This window comes from Diabrotica virgifera, chromosome 9 (genome assembly GCF_917563875.1).
Source record: "Diabrotica virgifera virgifera chromosome 9, PGI_DIABVI_V3a".
Taxonomy (NCBI): domain Eukaryota; kingdom Metazoa; phylum Arthropoda; class Insecta; order Coleoptera; family Chrysomelidae; genus Diabrotica; species Diabrotica virgifera.
In genome coordinates, this window is record NC_065451.1 from 211,466,699 (window position 1) to 211,484,932 (window position 18,234).

Here is an 18,234-nt window from a genome sequence, read left to right on the forward strand (position 1 = left end):
TAGAGCAGCGGTTCTCAATCTTTTTGTGTCATGTACCACCAAATACTTTTTATTATTTTTGGTACCACCTAACTGAAATACATATCTAACTAAATTTTTTAGGTGATCTAATTAACTATAATAGTGGTGCTGATTTTGGCTGTTTTTGCGTTTTGTGTACCACCTCAAAAAATGAAATGTACCACCAGTGGTACATGTACCACAGATTGAGAACCGCTGCTATAGAGGATTACTTTATTTGATTATAAAACCAAAAATAGAAGTAATGGATAAAGTGCAAAAATATACTTGTTTGCACACTCTAACTCATCTTAAAACTCAAATTAAACAAAAATTAGGTAGATCATATATTTACACGTGAAACTATATATATTTTCTTGTATAAAATTACATAAAACTCTTTATTTACTCTTGCCTTAGAAATATCTGCCTATCCCAAATTTTCTCCGTCTGCAACTCTCTAACAGCCCTTGCAGCCTCTTCCGCACTAGAAAAAATAATCCTAGCCTCGTCACTTGGTAGATTATTAGCCGTGTATCTCCTACTAACGTTATGCTGGTGATCGTACCCCTCGAAGAATTTGATAATGTCGTCTGAGTCTGCTTTGTATGGAACGTTCTTTAAATACACCGTACATCCTGGAGGAACGTCGTCAAAAATGTCCTTAGGTGGGGGATATCTAGGCGGTGGTCTAGGCGCCATACCTCGAGGTTCAAACCTAGGACCTCTTGGATCAAATTGACGCAAGGGAAACGGAGGTCTCAGGTTGTTGGATCCTACGAAAGGATTCACTTCAGTTGGAGCATTGTTCATAGGAGTTGTCACTGGAATCACTTCATCAGGACCGCCGTTCTCTGGTTCCAAAGTATCTTCTATTATTTCAACTGACTTTGAAGGTGGAGCCGGAGTTGTAGAGTCCAAAAATCTCTTCATATCTACTCGCTTAACTGGAACCACAGACACTGAAGTGTTTCCTAAAGACGTTCCGTCCTTTTTGGCAGCACGAGAGGCTTCTTCGCCGGTAGCAAATTCGCAATAAGCTTCTCCAGTGAAACCTTTTTCGTTGCTTACTAGGTGTATTTCTGTAGGAATGATTCCAATGTCCGAAAAGAAGTCTGATATGTCGTTATCATTTATTTTTTCTGGTAGTTTCGATAACTTTAAGCAGTCTGTTCCTATATCTCTCACTTTTTCGGACACTGAACGGACTTCGTGTTGCTTGTTGACTTCATCAAACTGTTCATCTTTGCAAGGTTTAACAGTGACAGGTTTACCGGCAATAACATGGAGGTTCTTCTCCTCGTAGGCGTTTCGCGCGCTTTCTGAGTTCATAAATTTAGCGTAAGCAATGGAGCCTCCTTTTTTCTTCGAAGTGCGGATCAAACTGATCAAAGTATGGTTGGAAAACATATGAAGAATATCCTGTTCTGTACAATAGTTAGGTAAATCGTCGATTGTAAGACAAGTGTAGTTTTTGATTTCTTCGTTGGAGGAATTGTTGAAGTATTTCGTAATGTTTCTACCTTTAAAAGGTACTACGTCACCATTGTCCCCCAACTTCCTTGGAATGTACCTATCTATAGCTTCATCGAACTCCTTGTCACTGATATGCGACACGCTGACTGCCACGCCGTTAAGGGGTTCCCCGCTAAGAAGCAAGGCGTCTTCTTTGAACCGTTGATTGGCGAATCGTACGAGTACGATCCCGGTACTACGGCCGTCTGGATCGTTGATGAACTTGATCCCACTGCCGCTGATGAACATGCCTTGGAAGAATCTTCTTATCTCCCCGTAACCTCCGTAGTAAGGCTCCAGTGCAACGCTGGAGTTAGTACCGGCCATGTCCAATTTGTTCCTGTAGTTTGGAAAGCTTTTGCTGTATCTGCCCTCGAATCGACCTTCTTGGGAATCTCGATCTCGATCTCTTGGGTTGAAGGGACGATCTCTACTTGGAAAGGACGAATCATTGCTTTTATTCGGTGGCCAGTTATTACTTCTGGGCAATGAAGATACTGGCATACCGTTATCAGGTCCTTGGTCGCTAAAACCTCGACTGGATATCGGGAAATTACCAGGAATTTTAGCAGGTTGGCCTGCGGGGGAAAAATCAGACAATCTTTTTTGGTATACGTCAGGAATGACAGACCTAGACTCCTGACTTGTCAGAGATAACCTGTCTTCGGAACGTTTTCTGTAGTCTTTACTTCTGCGCTCTCTAGAACGAGACCTTCCTCTACTACGGCTTCTACGTCGACTCGATTTCCGATCTCTCGACCTAGATCTACTTCTTCGATGCCTTCTTTCCCTTCGTTCTCTAGATCTATCCCTAGATCTGTCTCTCGAACGATCCCTGGAACGTTCTTTCCTATCTCTAGACTTGGAGCGGGATTTTCTTCGAGTGTCTCTTCTATCCTTCTCTTTGGTATCTACTTTTCTTATATCTGCCACCTGGGGAGGAATCACGGCTGGCACCACTGCAGGCATTGGAACGACGGTGGCGACAGGCTGCATAAATGCTGCGTAGGATTGCGAACGGGCATGTTCGATGATCCGTTGCATTTCGGTACGTGAACTGAGCATAAGGCTGATTTGGACTTCTTTGATTTTTCCATTGTTTCGTAAATAGGCTTGTCGAGCATCTTCGTCAGTACTGCAAAGAAAATCAACGAGTTAATTGCGTCGTAGAATAAAAATTCAATGTTTGGCGTATTAATTTTAGAAAATAGTATGTAATATAATAGACCGGTCTAGTTAGACTCAAAAATAGGAGTGAGGTTACAATAATTACCATCAAGCTGAAAATTGGCAAAATTGTTCAAAATACCATCATAAATGAAATCTAAAAAGTCCTCATAAATCCGACCCGTGTTAAAAAATTTACGCGGGGTCAAAAGTCACCAAATATGGTTTTTAGCGATTTTCAGCGAAACGGTAAGTTTTATCATAAAATTAGTTCTAACAAAAAATGTAGATTAGATAATTATCTATAAAAAATATCTTAATACTTTTTTTCGTAAGAGCCACCGTTTTTGAGATACAACGATTCAAAGAGTTGAAAGAGTTCTAATCGTCATAATATGTATTAGTACACCATGTAAATAGATCACTGAAGCTGTAATACAAGTAAACATAATATTCTATCGGTCAACTTAACTTATATTACACATAATAATATAAGATATTATAAATATGATAATGTTTCTACTATACAGCCCGCGGTCGACCGAGGGATGCAATGTATAAGCTGTATTATATTACAGTGCTAACAAAAAAATTCGCGTCGGCTAATCTAATCACCCTAACTATTCTTTTCCCAGAAGGGTTTGAACATAATAATGAAAGCCAACTTTCTAGGCAAATTGTTTATTGCTAAGTACTAATAAACATTTCAATATACAATAAACTTTATGCAAATTTATTTTGTTTACTATTATGCAAATTACACCGTTATCTTCCTGGGTGGCTAAATCCTTCATGACACCATCGAGGTATTAATTAGTCTTGAGTACTACTCCGGAGTGAAAATAAGTGTTAAAGCTAATTATATTACTTGAATGTGCTGAAGTTTTTTTAAAAAAAAGCCAATTCAACTCCACAAGAAGTTATTTCCAACGGAATTAGCTTTCTTCTCTCTATGTATGGAGCGCCTAAAAAACTACGTGCTTAGATAAGTTTCGATATGCAGGTTTGTTTAAACCTGCATATCGAAGTAAAAAAAATCAACGTTTTTCGATATTATATTCATTTACGAATCACTCAATGTTTGCCGTAGAAAAAATCTTTTCAAACCACATTCTTGGGAATTAAATAACCTACAATTTCATATTTACCCATTTTTTTGTATCTCTGATGCTAATCTTTCTATTCTGAAGAAAATGCATTTTTACCAAACTACAAAAATTCCTTATTTGCTTTTAGCTCCAGTTTTTTTAAACTTATCCATCTAAGCCAGTCCAACTTCTAGAATTTATTATTAATACTTAAATAAAGAAGAATGAATAAGGTCAATGACTAAAAACACCGCTAACTTACATTACTATGCTTCCAATTGGATTTCTCATTTTTTTTAATATATTGTTTTTTTAACCGCAACTATTCTATTTTTTATCTTAGAAAGTTTGGTAAAAAAGAATTTTGTAGGTTTTTACAAGATCTATTAGCCTATTAATATTAAATCTTTTTAAAATCCTCATTCGCAAAAAGAGGTGACTTTGAAAGGGTTGGTAAAGGTGGTTTTTGCATGTTATTGTTTTAATTGTCAAAATAGCTCAACTCAATTTTTGCCGTAGAAATAATTTTTGCAAACCAGGTTCTTGGAAATTAAATAAGCTATAATTTTATAACATATATATATATATATATATATATATATATATATATATATATATATATATATATATATATATATATATATAAATATATATATATATATATATATATATATATATATATATATATATATATATATATATATATATATAAATATATATATATATATATATATATATCCTACTATCTTCCTAGCGTCCAAACATTGCCCGATAACTATCCACTCGGCGTCCGTGGAAATCGAGCGTCCGTATACGGACGCCGAGATGAAACCTTAATAAAAATTTGTCATTGGTCAGTTTTCTTAGAATACTTCTTCTTCTTTTTGATGCCGTTGACTAATCATACGAGTGCACAAGTTCTCTTCATGTACAGAAGAACTTAGATTACTATAATCATTCATTAAGCGAAATTATTTCGGACGCTTAAAAGATAGTTAAGTAAATTTTTCGTATACTGTAGCGTATAAAGTAGTGTTAACTGTTTATCACCAGAGGCGCTCTTTTCAATATACGTATACTTTTAGGTATACTGCATTTTATGTTTACGATTTCTCAGCGTCCATTAAATAAACTCAAGTTTTGATCTTGCCACTTCTGAGCGTCGTAGACTTGGCAACCGTGGCCAACGTAGTATTTAGGAGGAGTTCACTGAGGAAGGAGGACTAAGGCCCGTAATTCTTTAAAAATTTACTGCCGACATTGAACAAACTTTTTGCACTGGTTAAAATATGGTTTTCATCCAATTTTGAAAAAATGTGAAAATGTTGAATTATCCTCGTCCGTCTGTCGGTAAACACAACTCCTCCTTTACTATACCAGCTAGAATGACAAATGCGGCGTCGAATAAAAGCTAATACCCCAAGAATGGTACCTACTAATGGTGAGGAATTTGACCTAGAACTTTCGGTTTTAGAAATACAACCGGAAGTACTGTTTTCAACTCACCGGAATAGTACAAGCGATATATTATTCGACGCGCCTTAGCAAGAGGAAAACAAATATATTCATCCGGTTTCATGACTGTCTGTGCGTCTGTCCGTCCGTCCGCAAATATATCTCCTCCGGTATTAATACGGATGGAATGACAAATGAGGTGTCGAATGAAAGCTTATAACCCAAGGATGGTTTCAAAGATGAAAAATTTGAACTCGGATTTCCGGTTTTAAATTTGCGACCGGAAGTACCGTTTTAAAGTCACCGAAATAGTATAAGCGATATATTATTCGACGCGCCTTAGCAAGACGAGAACAAAATATATATATCCGGTTTCATGACTGTATGTCCGTCTATCCGTTCGTCCCCGAATATAACTCATCCATTATTAATACAGATAGAATGACAAAAGAGGCGTCGAATAAAAGTTTATAACCCAAGGATAGTACTAAAGATAAGAAATTTTACGTCGAACTTTCGGATTTAGTGTTGGAATCAGAAGTTACTGTTTTAAAGTCACCGAAACGGTATACGAGATATATTATTCAACGTGCCTTAGCAAGATGAAAGCAAATGTATACTTTTGGTTTTTATATCATTTCCGGTTAAAAAGTTCTAACCGGAAGTGCCATATTATAGTCGCAGAAATAGTATATCTGACATAGAAGCGTATTGAAAAGTCGCGCTTGATTTTTTAGTTCCGGTTTTGAAGTAATTTCCGTTTAATTCTGTGCTTACATTCAACCGCTGACGTCTTCCGAACGCACCCAATGATAGAGAAGATGAGGATGATGTTAATATGGAGTGAGTAAATTATATGATAACATGAAAATCGGCGGACACAAAGTGCCAAATCCGAAAAGTGTGTAAGTAATAGTCAGACAAAAAGTGAAAATTAGGTAATAGTGCGAAAAATTGCAACTAATTGTTGTATACTAATATACAGGGTGAGTCATCAGTCACCACTAACGGGACGGAAGATTACAGCGAAAGGGTAAAAGGTTCGAAAAAATTTTAAATATAGCTTGTAAGTTAATAAAATCTAAAGTAAAATGTAACGTACAGTATATAAACGAATGGACACTAAATAGAAAAAAATAATGGAATAGCCACATAAGAAGAATGGAGGAGTCACGTGTGCTCAAAATAGTAAGAGATAAATCACCAATCGGTAGAAGAAGTATCGGCCAACCTTGCAAAAGATGGAGTGACAACCTTCCATAGAAGTATCAATCCGCCAATGAACAAGCCGGATTGCTTATAAAGAGGATAAGGAAGAAGAATAAGAATAAAAAATATAACTTCGATACGTCGCAATTTATTGAGACATCCTGTAATAAGCTGCAATTTATTGGGACATCCTGTATATTTCAAAATAATTTTATAATGTAGGTGTTATCAAGTTACAGACTAATAATTTAAACATTTTTTACTCTCGCTGTAATCTTCCGTCCCGTTAGTGATGACTCACCCTGTACTTATACAAGGAAAAATTTTTATGGAAGTAATTATTGTTGTTATTATTTACATCAAAATAAAATTAAAGCTGCACTTGTTTTTTATCGTTTAGTTACATCTTATCTAAAGCATTAATAAACATGTAATGCAACAATTAGTAAAACTATTTTTATCAGATCTACATTATTTATACCATACCTATAATTTCTGTCTATTAAAGAAACAAGTATTTATATTCCATACTTCTGTATTGTATTGTATAAATAAATATAACTGAAGTTAATATTTGTACAACGCTAAAAAATGTCGAATGTGTCACATTCCTTAGTTTGTGTTGTAAAATTTATACAATTATTCAATTATGTAAACTGTCCAAAATACTAAACTGCTGAGAAGACAAAACGTACGTGTTTAAACTCTTGTGCGGATCTTGTTTCAGTATTGCTTCCAAGAAATTCTTGTGGGATAATTTATTATTTCATTTTTAACAGATTTTCATTATTTGATTAAACAGGGTGTTTGGTAAAGAATGGGCCATATCTTAACCTCAGGTTCCTGAGGTTAAAATAGGCCGATTTAAGCTAACTTACCTTAGTACAAAAGTTTATAATAACCGAGATACAGGGTGTCAAAATTAAACTTTTTTTTTATTTATTATTGAATATTTCCTGACAGGTATGAGATAACAACATGAAATTTGGTATGTGGGAGTTTTTTGGGTCGATAAAACTAAATTCCGTACCAAAAATTATGTATTGCCCAGAGGGCGCCACATACGCCTTTCAGCACTCATTTCTTACGTTCAATTTGTTTTATCCCTCACTCTGTATAATTTTGACATTAAAATTTTTATTCTCCTATTAGTTTTACTTAAAAAAGGTATACTTCTTTCATCTCCATAAACTCAACCGTTTTCGAGATAAACGCATTTTAAATCTGCGATACACCATCATTTTTAGCATAATATCATTGTAGTTACACCCGAAAAATAACTTAAAACCATAAAATTATCCAAAAATGTATCGCAAATTTCTTCAAATGGAATTTGCGATGCAATGACATAAATTTAAGAACTAGCACAATTATTACGGTTTTAAGTTATTTTTCGGGTGAAACTACAATGATATTATGCTAAAAATGATGGTGTATCGCAGATTTAAAATGCGTTTATCTCGAAAACGGTGGAGTTTAGGGAGATGAAAGAAGTATACCTTTTTTAAGTACAACTAATAGGAGAATAAAAATTAAAATGTCAAAATTATACAGAGTGAGTGATAAAAAAAATTGAACGTAATAAATGAGTGCCGAAAGGCGTATGTGGCGCCCTCTGGGCAATACAGTAGAACCTCGGTTAACCGATTTCCGGTTAATCGAGACTCCGGGTTAACCGAGGCCATCCTAATATGAATTTTATAAATTTTTTAATGAATTTTATAAATTATAAAATGATAATTGACTCACATTTGAGATTCAACTGTTTTAAGGTTATGTATTATTAAATGAGTTTTATACCAAAACAATGTGTGTTTGTCCCATATTTTATTTTAACCTAACAATCGTCTTTATATTGTACTATATTTAGGTTACGTTCCGTGTTATCCGAGTTTTGCCGTATCCGAGGTACTCTCGGTCCCAATTACCTCGGTTAATCGAGGTTCTACTGTACATAATTTTTGATAGGGAATTTAGTTTTCTCGACCCAAAAAACCCCCATATACCAAATTTCATGTTGTTATCTCATACCTGTCAGGAAATATTCAATAATAAATAAAAAAAAGTTTAACTCGACACCCTGTACCTCGGTTATTATAAACTTTGTGCTAAGGTATTATAAGTTAGCTTAAATGGGCCTATTTTAACCTCAGGTACCTGAGGTATCGACAAGACTACCATTCATAAGGGTAGTTACCGATTACCGGATGACATTATATATCAAACAACCAAAACATCAAAAATTCTCCTTTTAATGGAACAAGGTGGGGCTGCACAATTTAAAGGAAAGTCCTTAAACGATATAAATGTTGATCTTGAAGAAAATCTGTTAACTACCGATGATAATATGCCAATTACAGAGGCAACTGATTTAATTCCAGAGGTAAATATTTGTGAAAATAAAGCTTCTGGCATTAATTCTAGTGTAGCTTTGTCAGGAGCAAGTAACTCCAGCAAAGAACAAAACAAAAAGGAAAAAAGGTCGTTGGTGCCCTGGAAAGAGGCACAAAAAACAGTTGTCATCAAATATTTTTCAGACCATATTAAAAATAAAAAGCCTCCTAAAAAAAGTGAATGTGAAATTTTAAAAGAAAAGTATTCAAAGTTATTGAGCAACAAGGATTGGCTCAAAATTAAGGTATTTATTTATTCAAAACCAGTACATGAAGAAAAAGTAAATTTAATGATTTTTTTTTATTTAAGAAAAAGTAAATTTAATGATTTTTTCATTTCAAAATTATGTAATTTTCAATTATTAAACCTTTTTGTTTTATTTTAATTTTATTAAATCGAACTGTCTAATTCTTTTGGTATGTCGTTAGACGTGCCCAATCCTTTAGAATACACTAATAAAACTCATTACCGATGGTTGTATCATACGGAAAACCAGATCACACTGTATCATTGTTGTGAAATATTGTGGTTTCCCAAAAGGTGTACACTGTGTAGTCTGTGAATATTTGTTATTCTATCACGAAACAAAGTTGGGGTTCATTGTGTGGAAGGAACAATGCCGAAACAGTCATAAGCAGTTTTTATTTAATTGAAGCAATCGATTCTATTTCATAATGACATCTTTTATCATAAAACAATGAAATCTTTTGACCACTGCAACAAAATTTATTACAATTTATTTCCAATACAGCAGTTTCGGCAAGTTCCATTTCTCAAGTAATGTACCTATCATTAAGTACTATTAAAAAATATAGTTTCAGAGAAATTTAAAATTTGTCGCAAATTATGTACCAAATATACAGTATGGTTCAAATGAAAAGAATAAATTCAAATATTTGGGTGAGTACGTTATCGGCCCGTCAAAAAATACGGGCCGATAACGTACTCGCCCATAATGCAGCCCAAACATTATCATAATAATGAAAATTAAGTTTATGTACTAGACAATTATTATGAAAAGTAGATTCATCTGTGTAAACAATATACTTTTAAAAAAATCAGGTTCTTCTCCAACTTTATTAAAAGGCCAAAAAGAAAAATTTAAACGTTTATCATAATCCTGTTGTATTAAATGCTGGTGTAGTTGAGTGTGATACGGATGATAGTGGTTTATCTTAAGTCTTCTACATAAACTCGTTTGACTGATTTCCAATTCTCCCGAATTTTTTCTCGTACATACTAGTATTTGGGTTTTCAGTAACAGAAAGTAGAATATCAAGTTCATGGAGGTCGTCACAAATCACTGCTTTATTTTCATTTGCCTTTTCGTATGTAAGATTACCAGTAGCACAGCACGGAATCTATTGAGAAATCTCAAAAACTTCCTTTTGTGGGTATTTTCTATCAGGATACTTTTGAGCGTAAACTTTAGAAGCTCAGAAACAATTTTTCAAACATTCCCCAATGCAAAGTACACTCCATGTCGACTCTTTCGTAGATAGCGTAATTCTTCATTTTTAGGAACAATTAAATCTAAATACTAAGCACGAATGTTTATATTTTTGACAATTACCAGACCGTAGTGTCATAAAACGCCAATGTCGTACAATGACATTAACTAACTACATCTTTTGTTTTAAAATCGATGTAATCATTAATAATTTATATAATTCTAAATTACGCAAAAACTGTGACTCCTTGTTATAGGACATCCTTATACCATTCGAAAGAGAAAAGTTTGTTTATTATTATGATTAATTAATATTTATGGTGTTCCATTTAAAATAAGCCTCATGTTACACATTGAATAATCCAATAATGAAACTGTAAATTTTGAACACCCTGTAAATAAATGTTTAACAGTCAATCATGAAATACATTCAACCAATATCCAATTATTTAGCTGTAAGAGTAAATTTGTTACAATTGCTTAAATAAGTTGAGAATGAGTCTTCTTTTAAAACTTTACATTTTAAGAAAAGTCGACATAACTCGGAACACTCTGTACATAGGTGTAAGGAAGCCTTATGAAACTATACCTTATTTTTTACGCACAATTAGAAAATGCAACAAAATACATGTGTTCCATAAGAAAAAATATAACTTTAATACACAGCAATTTATTGGGACACCCTGTATATTTCAAAATAATTTTAAAATGTAGCTTTAATCTACTTACAAACTATTAATTTAAATTTTTTTTCAAATCTTTTACTATTTCGCTGTAATCTTCCGTCCCGTTAGTGGTGACTCACCGGTATAATATGCCAAAAAATTATATTTTAAAAATAAAAATCGGCCTGTTCCGGGATTTTTCCTTAAAGTCGCCGGCTTATGAAAAAACGAATTTATTCCTTTCATTTGCACCATACTACTGTATAATAACATATTATGTAAATACCAAATTCGATACGCTTTCGGTTAAGTATCAAATTACCTCTATTCTTCACACATGTAAAATGTTGAAACAGTATATTTTCATTAATCTAATATTGTGGAAATATGACATCGTCGCAGGGCGCCCACTAATCGCTAGAGTAAATTATACCGTATAATTGAAGGACGCCCAGATATCGAAAGAGTCAATTTTCGCGTATTCTCTGGACGCTAAGCGCTTGTTTTACAAAAGGACGCTGAGTGATGGAAAAGTTAAACTTGAGAAATGAATTCTCCTTGGACGCTCAGTGATCGTTCTGTCAACGGACGCCCAGCGGATAGTAGGATGCAAATATATATATATATATATATATATATATATATATATATATATATATTCATATAGTATGGTTCAAGAAACTTAGAAAAACTATATATATATATATATATATATATATATATATATATATATATATATATATATATATATATATATAAGATGTAGATCTTTGAAACACACTCAGTGAACCAAAGATCCAAGGTTATTGGTTTAACGACCACTCGTACGAAATCAAATAGATGAAATAGAGAATGTGGAAAAATCCCCTTACGAACAATTCACACATCCACCATTTCGGGCTGGGAAAAATTTTTCGAATAGAATCAAAGATCCAAACACCAGTTCTTAGAAATGTGTTTCGCCCTCTTCAACCTCTCTGGGCTCGTCGGTAAAGACAAGAGGTTGAATATCTTTAGACACATTCTAATCAAAAAACAACATTCGAGAAAAATTTTTCCCAGCCCGAAATGGTGGATGTGTGAATTGTTCGTAAGGGGATTTTTCCACATTCTCTATTTCATCTATTTTATATATATATATATATATATATATATATATATATATATATATATACAAGGCTGAAATATTGGGGTAGCAGCAATCTCAAAGAAAACTCTTTATAATAGTTCCAAGCTTTCGAAAATGTTTATTTTCATCATCAGGGAAACTACAATCATAAATAGACAGTATTTAACAAATAGGCTAACTGAAATCAATAATAATTGCTATCTTTGTGTTACCAAAAATCCAGAACACACACATATATATATATATATATATATATATATATATATATATATATATATATATATATATATATATATTATATTTAAACATTTTTTCGTATCGCCGACGCTAATCTATCTATTCTGAGGAAAAGGCTATTTTTTCCAAACTACAAAAATTCGTTATTCGCTTTTAACTCCATTTTTTAAAAACTAATCACTCTAAGCCTTTTGCCTTTTAACTTCTAGAACCTATTAATAATACATAAATAAAGGAGGCCAAATAAGGTCAATGACTAATTTTAATTAGGATGGTGAACAGGGGGTGGCTTCCGATCACTTTTCGCTGAAAAAAATAGGGACTGACATTCTTTTCATTAGAGGTCACTTAATTTTTGAGCTAGATACTTTTTTTTTATTTCTAGAGATAGATAATTTTAAATATTTTAAATTAGTTTGAACAAGTTATCCTCGAAAAATGCCCAGTTTTCCCGTCTTTTAACTTTAATATTTAGCATTTGACGAAGAACAGCTAACATATATAATTATGTATAGGTCGATTACTATTGGCCTTAAAGTAAATTAAAAAAAAAACGGTTTTGTTTATTTTTTCAAAAGGTACATTTTTAAGTAGTTGTTTTGATAAAAAAAACTTTTTTAGTTATTTGCAGAAAACTTATTAAAAACATTGATTTTTGAAGTTATACTTCTTTAGGCGCGATCGAGAGTAAAATTTCATAATACTGCGCGCATGCGCACACAGACAGTATGGCGTTTAGTTGCTAAATCTTTCTAGTTATGTATAAATATATCAGTGCAAGAAAAGGCGTGAAAAGAATATATTAGTGTTTTTAGTAAATATATTTATTATAATTTTTGTGTATTTGGATTTGTCTTTCTCAGGAGTAAGATGAGTATTATTAACACATTTTATTGTATATTTATTATACATCACCTTATCTGTTTGTTACTGTGAATTGTCATTAGGTACGTTCGAACCGATACACACAGTCTTCGTAGCGTATTTGGTATAGCATTCGGCCAGAGATCGAGATGTCTCGAGTTCGAATCCAGTGCAATCCTATACTTTTTTTTATTTTTTTGAAAGCGGTAAATTAAAACAAACTTTAAAGTATATTTATTTTTAAGAAATCATATAATAGAAGTATAACTTCTTACGTGCGTACAAAGTACACACACATTCTTTTTTTTTTCTATATAAAACTAACACTTTCGATAGCGAATAAATCGAAAACTATCAATTTTATCAAAAAAATGTATAGAATGTTTTTTTGCTTAGAATGAATGTTTTTACCAATTTTGCGGTCAAAATATAATAAAAAATTTCCATTCCCGAGATGGAGTGGCAACCGCCCCCATGGTAAAAGCGCCTTTCCATATAGTTTTGATCCTTGGACTATCCACTACTTATTCTCAAATTTTCAAGCAAATCAATCCATTCTGGAAAAATTGCGAGGTTTTATACTATTTTAAGCTTCATTACTTAGACTACATAATAGAAGTTTTAATTTTGCTGTTTTCACGTCGTCTCTCAAACCCTTCGATATCTTTTCCAATTTTGTACGATATATCCAATAAATACCACTTAAGAGAAACCCCATAATACAAAAGAAAATGTACCTGAACGCAATAAAGGCATCCCCCAGTTCTCCGCCCACGATATGTACTCCTCCTTCTGGTATACTAAGTCCATGAAAGTATTGTCGAATGTCTAAAGCGTTGGCAGACCATGGTAAGTTCTGAAGTCTTATTATCACACTCATTTCGACCTGAAAGTAAGATAAGTTCTTTCCATTTCATATTCTCTTATAAATCATAATTGGGATGTTCAGATGGGGATGAGGAATATAAAAAAAACACTTTTTATTTAATAACATCATTTATTTATCAAGTATTATTATTTATGTGTGACAATTGATCTTCTACAGCTCAGCCTCATGTGCACTTGGAGAGTTAAATTCGGAGTTTCAATTTTCTAGTTCTAGAGTAGTAGAACTAGAGTTCTAGTTTCTATATTTTATTTTTCCAAAATATGGGTCATTTAACGAATATACGACTCTCTTGGATTATCTCGACAACGAATATTTTACTGTGCAACATAAGATGTACGAAAGTAAATGGCTCTAATAATTATTCCAATAAACAACAATGTAATTTTCAATTTACTTTTGTTTTTCATATTTTGCACAGTAAAATATTCGTTATTGAGATAATCCCAGAGAGTCGTATATTCGTTGAATGACCCATATGTCATTTATGACATATCTATTATTTTCTCCCAATATTGAATGAGAATAATTTTGTTATCGTAATTCTCTTTTGTAAATCGCCCTGTATATGAATATTTGTCAATGATTTCTCTTAAAATCAACTTTGAAACTAGAACATATTGTTTACCTTATTATGTAAAATGAATACTTATTAAAAACAAAAATGTATACCATTTTTATTCGGTTGCAATGCGAAAGCAAAACAATCTCATTTTTGACTTAGAATACGAAGCGCAGTACAGCACTATGAATCGGCGATTTTCGACTCTTGTTGGAGTCATCCTCGGAGAGGCGTAGGCCTGCTGCTCCACACTCGAAGTGACCAACCATGAAAGATGAAAGCTTATCCCCACATTGCAACTGACGTGTATGGATTAGATGACTAGCGTCATCTGGCAATTGAAAGGTAAAGTTTTCAATCCTAATAGCAACATTAATAATATTGAAAAATATTAAAAATATTACTAAAAGATTTTTAAATTGAAAACTTATTGATCCATTTCCCTGGTGACACCTCCAAGGCTTCTACAATATGCAAGCCAGATGGATGCTGCAGTGACGACAAAAGGGAAGGAATTCTACACTATGCAATTCACAACCCCCGTCTGCAGTTTGGTAAAGTTCCAACAGAAAATGGACCTAGTTACTCTATAGAAGTAATACTAATAAAAATAAAAATGTATACCATTTTTATTCAGTTGCAATGCGAAGGCAAAATACACTGTTTTCTAGAAAAATCGATTTGAAAATTTTTCGTTTTTTGAATTTCAAAAAAATTATTTCAAAAAAAAAAACTATTTAGGAAAACAAAAACTTGTACGTTGAATTATATTACAAAGACGAATCGATTTCATTAATTATTGCGAACTTCTAGTACCGGTCATATGCGTCGGTTTTGGGTAGGTCAACGGTTATTTTATCGCATGACTTTTTGTCTTTAATTTTAAAGCATTTTTGACATTAGATTATTAAATTATGGGGTATTTTAGTACAAAAAGTAACTCTTGCTTTAAGTTGGTAAAATAAACCTTTTTTTTTTTAATTTTTATTTTTTTTTTCGAATTCAATAGATGAAAAATTTTCAAATCGATTTTTCTAGAAAACGGTGTGCCCTACCGACTTAAATCAAGAGTACCTTTTAGTACTAATATACATCAGAATTTAATAATATGGAGTAAAAAATGCTTAAAATTTAAAGACAAAAAAGTTATGCGATAAAATAACCGTTGCCCTACCCAAAACGGACGCTATATCTCAGTACCTGATCGGTACTAGAAATTCGCAATATATGGAATCGGTTTATCTCTGAAAAATAAATATACGTACCAATTTTTCCAATGCGTACCAATTACCAGACGCCATCTTCAAATGGATCTAGATCCCTTAGGAAGCGCTTTCGGACTAAGCGAATTGGATTAAATTGTCTTAAAATTATCTGAGGAATCTCCTGTCCACTGGCGGATCCAGGGGGTGTCACGACCTCCCCCCCCCCCATAATTGTAAACCCACGTATCCTAGGGTTGGTAAGACTAAGTGACCTTGCATCAGAGATAGGTAATTAAATCACCATCAAGACTCATGACACCCCCCCTCCAAGAAAAAATTTCTGGATCCGCCACTGCTCCTGTCTTCGTTTGTCGGTAGAGTTTCTGGACACCCTGTATAGTTTATACCGATTTCGAAATAAAAATGGTCATATTCGTTAAGTATCCTGTACTGTATGGTAACGTCAAACCCATATTGTAAAAACAGTAATTATGAGAGGAATCTAAATATGAGAAAATATACAGTGTGTTCCATTTAAAACATATTGTGTTTGCTTTTCCACATAGTTATTACTGTAGAATTCGGCATATTTTGCAAACATTTTTTCAAATAATTTTTTTGGGTATTCTTTACCATAATGGAAGTACCAACCAATATCGCACTAACAACTCACCCTGTACATTAGGAACAATACCGAAATGATTATGTCATAATGGGGACCAAATTATGATTTTCGGTTTATTTCATATTAGTGACGTCATCCATCTGGGCGTGATGATGTTCTTATTTTTTAAAATGATAATAGGCGTCGTGTGCTAGCTCATTGTAAAGGTTATTCAATTCTCTATTAGTATCTAATATCTTATATATAATTATCAATTGCTGTTCGTGTGTCTCGCTAAAACTCGAGAATGGCTGGACCGATTTGGCTAATTTTGATGTTGAATTATTTGTGGAAGTTCAGGGAAGGTTTATACGGTTTTATATTGTCATTTTAGTAGCCACCAAACATTTTACATCTATATATATATAATGCTCTTTTTACAGTGTTTGTTGCCATACTCCTCCGAAACGACTTTACCGATTTTTATGACATTTGGCAGGTATATTCGACCGGACTGGTAGTAGGTTGTTATCTATATTTAATACCTGTACGTCACAAGGAGGGTTGCTGATGACGCCATAACAAAAATTAGTTGAAAAATACGAAATTAAGTAGGTTGACTCCTTGCTGAATTCCGAGAAGAACCATACTAAAATTTTTTCTCTAGCGCAATCGGTGTCCGAAATACAATATCTTAATCCGTAGAAATATTCTGAGGATAGAAGAAGAACGAGGAACAAATTTCATCGAAGAAAACTGCAACTGTTTAACTTTTGGACTTAAATTAGCCAAAATATGAATTTTTAAATTTTTCGAAATTTTAAAAAAATATCTCTAAACCGAACTTTTCTGACGAACGGCAAGCAAGAGAAATTTCTGAGCACACGAAAAGAACAAGCAGCAAATTATAAAATTTTATTGAATTTTAATTAATTTTGTTTTTGAATTCCATTTATTTATTTATTTTATTTCATTTTAATAAATTTCGAGCATTTTTTGTTTATTAATTACGAATTCCTTTTGTTTATTTTAAGTTTATTGTATACAAAAGTTTGTTTTTATCTATTGAGGCAGTACGAAGTCTGCCGGGTCAGCTAGTAAACATTAATATAATTATTTATAAAGGGTGCCAAATTTTTTTTTTTTTTTGAATTAAATTAATTGACGCAAAAAGAAAAATTTATATAATTTTTTTAATTCAAAATACATTTTACTGCTGTCAGAATACAGGAAAAATGTTTATTTGACAAATATTATTTGTCGCTCAACCTTTAACTACAAGCGCTGGCGTATTTTGTACGCCATATATTAATTCTACTGCAAATATATTTAAAAATTTAATTTTTGACCTTGTTTATCTATCCAACCTATCACTGAAATGTGCTTTACAATTGGTTTTAGTCCAGTTATAATCGGCATTCTGGGAAGATCGTAATTTACAGTGTATTATTTGTTGTTTCCGGTGGTGGACAATATACGCCACGATTATAGCAATATAAGTAGTACTATAAGTACATCTTTCAATTGTTTTTTAGTCATTATGGCACAAAATATATTTTTCTTTATAAACAATAATTTTTCTCATTTAAAAAATCACATCTCAAAAAATTTTTTTATTAGTAATTTTGTTTACCATGGAATCAGATTCCAGTTATAAATCCTAATTAGCAAACTCAGAAGGAACTCCAAGAATTCGCTGATGCCGAATAAGGTTTATAACAAACAAGTATGTAAGTGTATTTTTACAAAAAAAAAATAAACAAATCCGCTGTTTTTAAGTGTATTTTCTTGTAGCTTATAAAGT

General features: G+C 32.7%; 1 protein-coding gene across 3 annotated transcripts in view; it reads right to left on the bottom strand.

Annotated features, from left to right (window-relative positions):
* Window positions 1-334: 334 nt before the first annotated feature.
* The window catches only part of LOC114326111 (uncharacterized), a 55,879-nt gene continuing 37,979 nt past the window's right edge, over window positions 335-18,234 (bottom strand). For 2 of the 3 annotated variants that reach the window (XM_028274343.2, XM_028274344.2), the window contains exons 2-3: window positions 13,911-14,059; window positions 335-2,650 (exon numbers count right to left, since the gene is read on the bottom strand). In XM_028274343.2, the coding sequence (XP_028130144.1) occupies window positions 406-2,650; window positions 13,911-14,053 (2,388 nt within the window). In that variant the 5' untranslated portion in view covers window positions 14,054-14,059 and the 3' untranslated portion in view covers window positions 335-405. The remainder of the gene's footprint in view (window positions 2,651-13,910; window positions 14,060-18,234) is intronic. The other variant, XM_050662412.1, reaches the window with a different exon arrangement.